Here is a 13,640-nt window from a genome sequence, read left to right as displayed (position 1 = left end):
ATAGAAGGGTTATATTGAATTTGATTACGTTTGGTTTGCTTGGTTTGTGCTTACAAACTCTGAGGTTTTCCCATCATTACATCTTCTCAACCTCTTCCCGTTTGTTACTCTACCCTATGCTTGTATGAATGTGTGTTTGTGTTAGGTGTTAGTTTCTGTTAGATTAGTCAATAAAGTTTAATTTTGTATAAAGAAAGGTGCCTGTGTAAATTAATGAATCTAATGTCTTAAACTTTGATCTTGCTACCCTGCTCAAATTTTATTTTGATAACGTCGCTGAACGATTTGTTTGTTCAGATCAAAAGAGTCGATTCATTTAAAGCCCCCTTTCAAATGAATCTTCCTTCCGCTAAGCTAGTCCGCTATATAATGTTCCAGAAGGTACGCGAGCACTGAAATCTAAATCATAACTTGCAACATTATAACGACGGGAAAGGCGCGGGAAGAATAACTTTGAGCTAATTTACTAAAGTAATAATGGTGTAGATATGCGAGCACTTTAATCTACATTATAATTTGTCACCGATTATTAATGTGGATATGCGTGCAAGTTAATCTACATTATTATTATAATTTGCTACATGTTTATTTGTGGAGAATAAACAAAGCATTAAATATGTAATTTTACATACTCCATGATTAAAAATGCTGACTTACAACTTACACAGTGTAAAGTACGTCACACAGATCTCATCTAACTGAGCAGAAATTATTTAAAATTGGTTTCACCTCAGAGACATGTTTACATTGCACAGAAAACACCCCAGACACCTATCTTCACGCCTTATGGCAATGCACTTCAGTTAAAACATTTTGGGAAAAGGTTACTGATCCACCCTGCTTTACATTAACTTTTTACATTTCTAATTTACTTGATTCTAATGATCTGAGTGATTTGTTAGGTTTGTATTCAGTGAACATGTCTGTTTTGTGTTGAGGTCCTAGGCCATTTAGTGGTTTATAGACAAGTAGTAATACTTTAAAATCTATTCTATAAAATGTAACTGGGAGCCAGAGCAAAGACCTGAGGACAGGTGTGTTTGGATTTTCTGGTTCTGGTCAGAATTCTGGCAGCAGCATTCTGGATGAATTAGGATTTTTAATTTAAAGGGTGTAACAAAGAAAACTAAAATTTTGTAAATAATATTGACTTAGAACTAATAAAAAAGATAACATGGAGAACACGCGTCAATTTTCAGCCCCAGGTTGAAAAGTCAGCATAAAGTTTAGAACCAATATTCATAAGAATTTGTTTAATAGAAATATAGGAATTTTAACAAAAACTGAATGTCAAAACTGTATAGCCTTAAATAACAAACAGAAAGCAGCTAACTAAAGTTTAGAGGACTAACTTACCTAATGTAAAAATCAAAGATGAAAAATCAACAACATAAACTTCCCTGACTGCGTTTTTGTGAAGGCCAGTAAGGAGTCCATTACAGTAATCCACCCTGCTGTTAATAAAAGCATCAAGTTTCTTACTGGGAACAAAGCATAATATTCTTGCAATGTTTTTGAGATGATAGTATGCTGATTTACTCACTGATTTGACATGACATGACTACTGAAACTTGGATCAAACTCCAGAATCACACCAAGACCTAATTGTTTTGTTATTTGACTCCTAGAGACAAGGCATGAGACCTAGAAATCATTCCTTACAGGATGACCCTTAGAGCCTAGAAATGTCCTTTTAAAAGGACATCCTGAAATTTTTATCAACCAAAGAGAGTAAGCACCGAAAATTGGTGGTCACTGAACAGATAGAGGGCTCAATTTTCATTGTCCACGGGCAAATTGCAAAGCGTAGGGTGCAAACGCATTCTGGCCGTGCTAGAATCCACTTTTGCTAATATAAGGACAGAAAATTCTACTCTGCGCCGTGGCATATGGTCTAAAAGAGTTGAGCTTATTTTCTTAATGAGTTATAGGTGTGTTTTGAGAATAAACCAATCAGAGTATCATCTCCCATTCCCTTTAAGAGTTAGTTGCATCGCGCCATGGTGCATTTGCTATTTACATGACGTAAAGTAAGTGTAAAGGCTGATTTATACTTCTGCCGCAAACGCACGCGTATGCTACGGCGTTGACGCATAGCCCCTCACTGACGTGCACCTCTCAAAAATTGTAACTACATGTCGCAACGACGCGTAGCGCAAGCTCTGAGATTGGTAGGCTTGGTAGCGCTGACGAGTCTGGGCGGGAACGAGAGCCGCGCGAATGCCGCGAGCCCAATGGAGCGATCGTTTACAAATGTGGAGTCCCGTGAAGGAGCTCTGGATGGAAAGTTTTGTTTTGTGTTTACCTCATAGTTAAAGTTGTTGCACGTCCGCCGGTTCCTGCCTCAAAATGAGCGAGTTTGAGCCACTTGTACATCCAGGAAGTATTCAGGAAAAGCAAGACAGCAGCGAAGAAACTCGAAACAGAGGAACATTACCACCTCACTGCCAACTAGCATTTCGGAAGTGTAATGCAGACCAACAGAGACAGCGTGCAGAAGTATAAATGCACAGCAACGGGCGTTGCATGCGCCATGGGTTACACCGGTCAGTTGACGCAGAAGTATAAACCAGGCTTAAGTCACTAGCAAGAACAGTTAAACAGAGCATCTACAGTGCAAGAATGAAAGATAAATTATTAACTTTCACTTTCGCTCTTGTGGATAGGGAATCCTTGTACGCACATTCATCAATTAGCCTATAAATAATTAATTTCGTTTGTTAAGCGCAAATATTTGTTTCAAAACTATTTAAAACTATTTATTTTAAATTCAGCTCTTATTTCCAGCAAACAAATAAATGAACAATAATAACGAAGTGTGGTCAAAAAACTGAGTTATATCCAAATTCACATGCTGTGCCCCTTATGGTGTGAAACCTTACAGGTGGGCAAATCTAAGCTTGTTTTTAACAAAACAAATATAAATACGAACATAATAAATAATACTGCTAATATTATTAACATTATACAAAAGCAAATTGTTATGAATGAACTGAAAAAGCCTCCCGAGATGAAGAAGACATGAAGGCAGTGGTTTTTGTATTTATGTTGGCTAGAAAATATATTTTGTAATATTTTAATCCTTTATATTTATATCCTATCTATATTCTTATTATAACTTATATATCCTTAATAATTAATTATTTTTCATATGTAAAGATATTTGCATATTGCTCTACAACTTGTGTGTATTAAGCAGTGTATGGCGCACAACTAACGCACTTTGTGCTGGACAATAGACCGGCTTTGTTCTGGACTTTTGAACAATCTATTATAATTTTTTAAAATAGCAATGGGCCAGCAATGCGCCTCAGAACGCCTTCCTTTTTAGACCAGAACCAGAAGGGCACACATAAGCGCGAATGCAATTGCTATTTAAACAGCGTGGCGCAAGACATCAAAACGACTCTTGCGCCAAGTTGAAACTAGCAAACAACAATTGTGTCGCGTCTTGCACCACATTGCGCTGGGTATATGATAGGGCCTAGAGTCCCCATCATTACACTGTGGCATTAGGACCCGCACAGACCACAGGTTGAACACCCCCTGCTGGCCTCTCTATTACCTCTACTGGCAGAAACCTAGTTTTCCAATGTGGTCTCCCATGTGACCATGTGACAGTTGCAGAGAAAGCTGCCCGAGAAAACAGCACAAAGCATCTTTGGGAGTGAGTAGTCTGTTAAAAGGTACTGTGCTTGCATGTTCCTCAGTGAATACCACAACAGAGACATCATCGCATCTCATATGACGTATGAGCTAGTGATGAAAGCTAGTGTAACAGTGGTGTCCCATTTCAGACTATAAGTTCCTCATTTTTAATGATGTGTAATCACACTTTTTATTTATTAAATTATTTCATTTAATTATTTATGCCTAAGAATGAGAGAAACAATCCCACAGCAATACACAAAAAAACCCACTCATATATACAGAAACATGAGCACAGGAAAAGCACTCACATTCTCATTCACCGCAATGTGACGAATCAGCGCAGCAGTAAGCTCCAGATCGATGTTGTCATCATCATCCATCATACCCAGCACTTCAATGGTAGTGTCTGAAAATCTGCCAATCACATAAGAAAGAGGTCAGGCAGCATTACAGTTTGCAACAGTCAATTCTAAATTTTGCCATTTCAAAAGATAACATAACAGCAACTCTAACATCAGCCTCACTAGTAAATAAATTTTTTACAGAAATTAAATGCTTGTGTATGTCAACCTAGCTGATGATGCAAATGCAAATGATGATGCAAATGTGTCTTACTACAGTGCAGTTGGAAAATATATAATTTAATTGAATGTTTGTACATTTCAAAGCATAAAATAATTGTTGTCATTAAGCATGATTTTTTTTAGGAAAACTAGAACAGAAAAAAGTAAAAGACTTACCGATCTCTAAGTGTACGGGCATAGCAGGGCCAGCTCTCATGATATTTGGCCTCTATTTTGCCTTTCTCAGGCCGTGCACTTGAGCCATGATTATTCCTTTTCCTATAATGTGGTTTACGTTGCTTGTACCGTGGCTGGAATCTGTGAATCAAAGTTAAAATTTAGACAACCCCATAATTCAGTGTGATCAATTTCAATACCACGACTATTGAGCTGCAACACAGGGCCTACTCACACTATGCTATCTTTACCATGCCCAGGCCCGTTTCCTGGATCGTTTGAGAAGAGTGAGTGCACTGAATTGGGCTCGCGGTTCACTTGGGCTTTGGCGCTTGTGTTTGAGTGCAAAACGCGCCAAAGCCTGAAACTGAAAGCGAGACGTGACTTTTAAGGGACTGTTTCATATGGATTTATGAATCATTCTCACTGCACAACAGCTGTGACCCTCAGCAAACCTCCTAATTCCTGCAGCCTGAGGGCTTTATGATTGATTATGAGCATCAAAAGTGGCTGATGTGTTCGGCGAAATATCTGACTGCGTGTCACCGCAAAGGACCAAAGTACCAAAGGACTAAAGCTATATAACTAGAGAAATCTCCACTGTGCTGAGCGAAAGCGCTTACTGAACAGCGCACCATCGATGACGTAGACATGCCCAGGCCTGATTGTAATGTGAGTGCGGGCCATTAGGGGAGACGGGAGGGGGGACAAGCGTGCTTTGGCCCGGTTCGAGGCAACTGTACATAGTGTGAGTACGGCCACAGTTAAAAAATCTAAAACATGATTAAAAGAGTCACATCGAACTAACGAGGAGAAAAAAAACAGATTAATAAGGAAATTAAAAAAGCAATAAAGGGGGCGCAAGTGCGCATGTCTCGGGGATAGACGCGTTTTTTAGGGCTCCTCTCTGTGGCCTCATTTAAGCTATTAAAATACCGTGTTTTTGTTCGAGTTTAATACTTTTAGTTGTGTTTACGCTTTTCTTACATCACAAACTTCTGCTAAAGCTTGATAATGCCAAAACCGAGTGCCTCGCAGAAAGGAAAAGTCGCCGACGACGTCGCCGGAGCTAATGCTAAGGCTAACAACTAACCTGAAAAGTCTGGAATACTACCAGACACCGCTTATGCCTTATGTAAAGAAATAAGTAAGGAGATGTCTGAGTTAATCTTGCAAGGTGTGAACGATCGCTTTGATACTTTTGAACTCAACTTCCAGAAACATGTGGCTTCTCAGGCTGAACTACATGTCCGTGTGACAAATCAGGAGACGGCGGCGAGCGACTTTGATGCGCGATTGCATGATTTAGAGACTAAAGTCTCTGAACTATCCAAACAAAATATGCAACTTCGGGACAAAGTTATGGATCTGGAGACCAGGGGCCTCATGTACGAAGACTTGCGTGGAAATCATACTAAAACATTGCGTACAAAACAAAGCTGTAAATGTGCGTACGCAGAAAAAAAATCAGATGTATGAAACACTGCGTACGCCGAATCCCACGCATATTCTTTTGTACATCTGAATGAACGTGAACCTGAGCGCAACATGGACGAGCACAAAACCCCTCCCTGTCTCCTCCCCCTTATGAATATGCTAATGACTCTACTTTGGCAAAACCCAACGAAAAAGCAATGGCAAAAGCAAGCAAAAAGAGAAACTTTGAACAGAATGTGAATTGGAGGCACTCCTTTCGGAGGTAGACCAGAGAAAAGCAGTGTTATTTGCAAGTTTGTTCTCCGGAATTAACAACAAAAGAAAAAAATAGAGTGGGAGAGTTTAGCTGATGTGGTTAACACAGTTGGGTCTGAACATCGCACTGAGTGAATTAGAAAAGAAATAGTTTGATTTATAGGTGTAAAATGTTGCAGCACTCTTAACAGTCCAGTGGCGCAGCTCATAAAACACATGTCAACATGTTTTGACATGTTCAAACATGAACTCGGTTCGAATCCAGCATCTGATGAACTCTTTCTTCTTTTTTTCCCCTGCTATATATCAGATTTTGCCAACTATTTATCACTAGAAAGACAAGTTGGAATCATTAATAAGTTTGTGCATCATATTTTATTTGCACATTTATTGAATGGAAATGTTTCTGATTCACGTATGCAAATTCATCTTCAGATAGTGTCTTTATAGCAATGTGCGTGCAGTAGATAGCTCAGATTACATTGGGAAAACAGGCGACCGCTGCAATTTGCGCTTTAATGTTTAGCTGGTCAACTGTATAGTATGGAAACCTTATATACCTGCTAGATGAACCCGTCTCATACAGCTGCCATTGCAAGGCTCAGACACTTTGTAGAGAGCAATTTAACACAACTGCCTCTAGGAGTCACCAATGGAAATAAAACAGACACGCACAAAAAATGTGCGTACGCCTGCCAAGAACCTGCCGTGGAGCTGCGCACATTCCCACGTTCAGTTCATCGTTAGTAAATCCAAACGTGAGCGATTCTGAGCGTGAAACCTGCCGTACGCAAAGTTTTTGTGCATATGCAGCGTTGATACAAAAGGCCCCAGGTCACGACGACACAGTATTAAGATCATGGGTATACAGGAAGACGAGGAAGAAGGTAAACCCACTGATTTTGTCTCCCGGCTGATTCCACAGCTCCTCGGGGAAGAACACTTTCCTCACCCAGTTTAAGTGGACCGTGCGCACCGGTCTCTCCAGCCCGAACCAGCTGTGGGTGGGAGACCGCGCACAATACTGGCGCGTATACACCACTTCCAACAGAAGGAATTGATTCTGCGTCGCGGGAGACTACAACCTCTGGAATATAAGGGCAAAAGGGTTTTCATTTTCAATGATTATACAGCAGAGGTCATGTCTCAACGGAATGCCTTTTGGGATGTAATGCAAGCGCTACGTACAAAAGGAATCAAGTTCACAGTGAGATACCCGGCCAGATTGCAAATACATCAGAATGGAGATGCGGCGCTTGAGGTGTACGATGACCTAGCCAAAGCCACGAAATTTGTGCAAAAGTAAAGTACGGTAAAACCCCAGGGTAATAAGCTCAAGTACAATTGATGACATCTTCTACATTTAGTCGGCTCTATTTGATGCCGCACATAACTAAGAACTGACTATTAAGGCTGTTTCTTGGCCAAACAAACATTTTACTAACTCGTAGAAAAGAAAAAAATACATATTAAAAAGTGTTATTGAACAGAAGGATTAAAAACTTCTAACGGTTTCCCCAGTGTTATGTGCGGGACATTAAACAGTCGAATTCCACTTATTAATATGTAACCTTAATACCTTTTTTATTTTATTTATTTTCTGTAATTACATATACAGTTTTATTATTATCATTACTACCATTATTGCTATTATTATTTTATTTTTTATTTACTTGATTCACTCAACTGTTTATTTTGTTTCCGTTTGTTTGGGCTTTACTTTATTTATTTATTTATCTATTTTATTTGTTTATTTTTTCACGGTAACACCTTTTTATTGTTTACATCTTTGAGGCACGAGAGATGGGCTTTTCCCTGTTTTGTTTCTCTCTTTACCTTGAGATGTTGGCATTTGCCAGCTGCCTGGCAGCTCCTCTTAGATTTGAATTGGGAACATCATGTCTAGTTTGGTTAGGCAGGGTGGGATAAGTTTTGGGATCCTGTTGTTGGCTTGTATCTGTTTGTTTGTTCTTTCTAATATGTTTTACTTTTTTTCATTTAGTCACATTCATTATATTATTTCGGTGCTGGTTGTTATGCTATCTTACTCGGAGCATATTCCCATCTTGATAGCTTTTTTTATCTGAGTATGCAGAGTTCTTCTGGTAGGATACAGATTGGGGTCAGAGATGTTAAATTAGTTTCTTGGAATGTCAAAGGTCTTGGGCATGTTATGAAGAGAGATAATGTATCCAGACATCTTAAATCCCTATCAGCAGATGTGATTTTTCTCCAGGAAACCCACATTAAAACGACAGAGCAACGTAGACTGAAATTTAGCTGGATCTCTCAGATATATCAATTATCATTCACCTCTCATGCTCGAGGAGTGGCTATTCTTTTTAGGAAAAACATTCCGTTTAAGTTTTCTTCCATGATTACTGACCCCTTCGGCAGATATATTGTGGTTTCTGGAACCATAAATTCATTTCCAATAATTTTTACAAATATTTACGGCCAATATATATAGAACACCTAAACTTTTATAAGAAGGTTTTTGACCTGCTCCCGAATGAAGATAACCATAATGTAATTATTGGAGGGGATCTAAATTGCTATTTAGACCCTTACTTGCACAGGTTATCTATCAGCCCCCCTCCTAAAATTGCATCAGTACAGGTTTTAAACAATTTGATTAAATCAAGGAACATGATTGACATATGGAGAATCAAACACCCTACTGATAGAGACTACTCTTATTACTCACATGTTCATAAATCGTACAGTAGAATAGATTACTTTTAGACTGATTCTCGGCTAATTCCACAAGTTAACGATACCAAATACCACAATATATTGATTTCAGATCACAGTCCCCTTACCATGTCTATCGATCTCTCTCTTCCTAAACAATGTTACTCCTGGCTCCTCAATCCATATTTATTAAAGCAAGAGAAATTCATAGAATACATTGATACTAAACTAAAAGACTTTATAGAAACCAATGGTAATGGGGAGGTCTCCGACTCCACACTATGGGAAACCTTAAAAGCAGCCATATGTAACTCATAGTCATACGTATGTTATTTCTTATGAATCTGTTTCTAAAAGGGAAAGAAAGAAACGACTTCGGGAAATACAAAGTATTCTTCCTACTCACACATTGGCATGTCAAACGTCGACGTCGCCTGAAGATTATAATAAAATAATAAAACTTAAATATGAATATAGTTGTATTCTGGGTCATCAAACAAACAATATTTATTTAAAAATGAAGCAAAGATATTTTAAAACGGGATAAGCCTGGTAAGCTTTTAGCACGTCAGCTTAAAGGAATTCAAGCTTCCAGGTCCATCCATAGTATTAATTCCAAAGACGGCACCCTTTTAGTTAATCCTAGTAATATCAATGCCCGCTTCGAAGAATTCTAAAGAGAGCTTTATACCTCCAATAACACGTCCACTGATACTGATTCATCAGTACTGATTTAGTCCACTGATACTGACTTTTTTAAATCTATTGATATGCCTAAATTTAGTGACAATGCAAGGGCAGATTTAGACTCTGATTTTACCAAGGAGGAGATAGATACTGCCATAAAGTCATTTCCATCTGGAAAAGCGGCAGGGCCAGATGGATTCGGCCCTGAGTTTTATAAGAAATTTAGTAATGTTCTCTCCCCTCTGCTCCTTAGGATGATACATAGTTCCAAAAAAGATAAGATTTTGCCCAGTACCTTATACGAAGCTAACATTTCTCTTATTTTAAAGAAAAACAAAGATGAAACTGACCCAGCCAGTTATAGGCCAATTGCGCTACAAAATTTTGATAGAAAAGTGATCACTAAAGTGTTAGCCATGCGACTTAATAAACATTTATCATCCATCATTCATCCCGACCAGACTGGATTTATCCCTTGAAGATTCTCTTTTTTTAATGTATGTCGCCTTTTTAATACAATTTATGCCAATCATGCACAAACGTATATTTATTTATTTATTTATTTATTTATTTATTTATTTATTTATATATAGTGCTGCCACCTCCCAGCTCTATCTCTGTAAGGAGTGTTCCTTGAGCAATTCACTCCTTCGGAGTCCCTGTCCCCACCTCATCCCCCTTTCCCCCCCTATCCAGCTGGAGTCCTCACTTCCCCTTCCCCCTTTCTACTTCTCCAGCAGGATCCCCAACCACCCCAAGGCTCTGACCCCCGCAGGAGTATTCATAGCCCACGCCAACTCTGCTCAGGTTCCTGCAGAAGCCTGTATCACCTTTTGCTCCCGCAGGAGCCCCCTTTACCTTTCCTTTTCAAAAAAACACTATATCCAGCAGCCGGATATAGCATTTCAAGCCTTTTGGGGAGTTTCTTTGAGTACACGGCTGCTGTCCCGAGTCTCAAGCATTTGAGGAGCTCTCGAGAACATCCTGATCTCGTACTCCCCTCACATGCTCTATGGACCAGGCGGGAGCCCTGGGCTCAACTATCTCCGAGCTCAGGGTTCTCTCCCGGGACAGCATGCCAAACCTGCTAATGAGCTAACATGTTGTCAAACAATATCTAAGTGTGAACTCTTGAATGTTATAAATATCCACACAGTGAAAATGATGCTCATATATACACAAAAGACAGCAGAAATGTTGAGGCATCGTGCTAAGTTGCTATAATCAAAATGAAAATAGGCAATTCCTTAAATCATGTTTTCATTGTATTGTTGAGAAAGTAAAACAACGTAGCCAGGGTTGATGTGAATTAAGTTATAAAGTACACTGTTCCCTTTAAAGATTTACCCATGTCCTCGGTAGTCTGTTTTCCATATCAAACTGAGGAGGGGGAGACTGCAGCCTTGATTAAACTTGTGTAGTCTGAACTTACAAGGATGCAGGACTGAACTGTGTGTAACGTTAGGCTACTTAATATTGATTAAAAGCCCCAATCAGCAAATGTCAGCAGCCCAGCCTCTGTTTTCAGATGTCTCTGTTTTCCCCCATCCACACTAAGACGGAGCAGCCGCGTTTTAGAATGAAAAGGGCCTCTCCAGCGTTTCCAAAATGCACCGTTTTCGGTGCTCGAAAACTCCGGCGTAGTGTGGACGGATGGCATAACTGTTGCAAAACTTAAGCATTTTAAAACAAAAACACATTAGTGTAAACGGGGCCTAAGACTGATGTTTTGATGTAAACTTTTATTCTCTATTTATGTGTAATCAGGTGTTTTGTAACTATTCCCTTGCTCCTGTATTAATATTATGATTTAAATACTTCTGCAATCAATGTTTAACTCTACCACAGCTAAACAAGCTCACACAGTACATGTTTGAAGTCCCTGCAAAGCTTATTTGGTGTACTGAACAATAGCTTACATTTCATCTTAATATGTGTGCATCATATTAACATTTAAAGAAACATGAAATTTTCTGCTTCAGTTTACATCAAAATAAATATGCAAATCACTACACTTCTGAACAAAGGACTATAAAACATGCCTCAGGTAAGTTCAGATTGGTCAACTTGGCCCTGGAGGGTGGGTACCAACCATCCTTGTAGAAGCTTGTGCCTAACGCCCCATTCACACGGGGCTTCAGCGTCAACGCTTGACTGAAGGCGTGTCTGAAGTTGGGTCTTAATCAATCGTCATAGAAGCGTCAGCCAATGAAATTCAGTCAGCAATAGGCCACTATCTGAGCTGGTGTATTTGCATACAGCACTTGAATAGTTGAGCTAGTCCCAACTTCTGCAGCGAGCAACGCTTCTGAAGCGGCGCCGATGGATCCACAATGCAGTTCGGCAAAGCCTGACGTCACCTATTCAAAGTGAATGGAAAGCGTTGACGCTGATGCCCCGTGTGAATGGGGCGTAAGGCCACCACCCAGAAACAGAGAAACCTCCAAGAAAGCAGAAACCCCAGGAACCGAAAAACCTCAGGCCAGAGAACCCAGGACCCGAGAGAGACTCTATAAGCCGACAGACCAGAGCAGACAGGGACCCAGACAAAATGGGTTTATCGCACAGCTCAGATATTCACATCTCTGATACCATTTTTTTCTTTATTTTCTGTCGAGAGTCAAGTTAAATTCAGTGCACCACAAACCAGTAGTCATCACGATTCGCCCTATTGCCGCTTTAAACTTGAAACAACTGACTCCACCCCACTCCAAGCCTCGCGAGGACAAAGAATAACCAGTCAGCCATGTGCTCAACAGAGGGAGTTTCTTCACATCACAAAAGGAACGCAAGTAACACTTCCATCTGAACTGGTGTAAACTAAATGCAACCCTAAAGAGACCATAAAAAGATTAAATTGATTATTTTTGGTTCACTTAGGCCCCGTTTACACTAATGCGTTTTAGTTTGAAAACGCATAAGTTTTGCTACGGTTACGCCAACCGTCCACACTACGCCGGAGTTCTCGAGCGCCGAAAACGGAGCATTTCGAAAACGCTGGAGAGGCCGTTTTCATTCTGAAACGCTGCTGCTCCGTCTCAGTGTGGATGATGGAAAACGGAGACATCTGAAAACGGAGGCGGGGCTGCTGACATTCGCCTCTCTGATTGGGGCTTTTCCTGAATATTAAGTAGCCTAACACACACAGTTCAGTCCTGCATTTTCTCCGTGTAAGTTCAGACTTCGCATGTTTGATCAAGGCTGCAGTCTCTTCTTCTCAGTTTGATATGGAAAACAGACTATACCGAGGACACGGGTAAATCTTCAAAGGGAATAGTGTACTTTATAACTTCATTCACATCACCCTGGCTACGTTGTTTCACTTTCTCAACAATAAATTGTATACATGATTTAAGGAACTGCCTATTTTCATTTTAATATTAACAACTAAACAGACAGCAGAAATGTTCAGGCGTCGTGCAGCATAATGAGCATCATCTTCACTGTGTGGATATTTATAACAAAACGGAGCCGATAACAACTGCCTCCTTTCAATTTCAGTGAAAATAAGAAACACACCCTCTCTTTTGCTGAATATCAGTTTTAATAATCGATAATGGCCATTATGAAAGTATAACATACAATAAGTTTTTACATTATAGGAAATAAAGGCAAGCGATCAGTCAATATACATAATAGGCTACGTGGTTTCATCAATCATTAACTTATCTTTGCGCTCAGCCAAAACACGTTACCTGAGAAAAAGTAAGATTCTAATGACCAAAGTCAGGGAATATGTCGTTAGATAAAGACAACAAGATGAATGAAATATCCCGTTTAATAAATATAGTGAGATATTAGATCCAGCGATAGATGCTTGATGAGAATTCCGACTAGCAGAGCTCTCATCTGGGTAGATGAGCTGCAGCGCTTGCCCGAGAGTGTCTGTGTGGTCACGTGATGTGCGTTTTCAGCGTTTTGGTGTGGACGGAGAGCTGTTCAGAAACGCTGGGTAAAACGCGAGTGTGGACGCGGATCGTTTTCATTCTAAAACGCCGTTTTAAAACTAAAACGCACTAGTGTAAACGGGGCCTTAGTTTGGTATAACAAAATCCAAGATTTTCCATCATTTCATTATCTCAAATTCTTATTTTACTTTTTTACTCTTCTCTACACTTGTATGAATGTGTGTTTGTGTTAGATTCTGTTAGATTAGTCAATAAAGTGTCATTTTGT

At 39.6% G+C, this 13,640-nt stretch overlaps 2 protein-coding genes across 7 annotated transcripts in view; one reads left to right on the top strand and one right to left on the bottom strand.

Annotated features, from left to right (window-relative positions):
• dhx36 (DEAH (Asp-Glu-Ala-His) box polypeptide 36) overlaps positions 1-13,640 on the bottom strand; it is a 237,013-nt gene that overhangs the window by 129,581 nt on the left and 93,792 nt on the right. For all 5 annotated transcript variants that reach the window (XM_087292499.1, XM_087292498.1, XM_087292500.1 and 2 more), the window contains 2 exons: positions 4,392-4,532; positions 3,960-4,065 (listed from right to left, as the gene is read on the bottom strand). In XM_087292499.1, coding sequence (XP_087148625.1) covers positions 3,960-4,065; positions 4,392-4,532 — 247 coding nt within the window. The remainder of the gene's footprint in view (positions 1-3,959; positions 4,066-4,391; positions 4,533-13,640) is intronic.
• LOC137488299 (uncharacterized) overlaps positions 1-13,640 on the top strand; it is a 49,734-nt gene that overhangs the window by 12,097 nt on the left and 23,997 nt on the right. The gene's annotated exons all lie outside the window — the stretch shown is intronic.

This window comes from Danio rerio, chromosome 18, assembly GCF_052040795.2.
Source record: "Danio rerio strain M-AB ecotype USA chromosome 18, GRCz13ab, whole genome shotgun sequence".
NCBI lineage: Eukaryota > Metazoa > Chordata > Actinopteri > Cypriniformes > Danionidae > Danio > Danio rerio.
The sequence above is the reverse complement of the archived record's forward strand: the minus strand, read 5'-3'. Positions and strand labels throughout refer to the sequence as shown.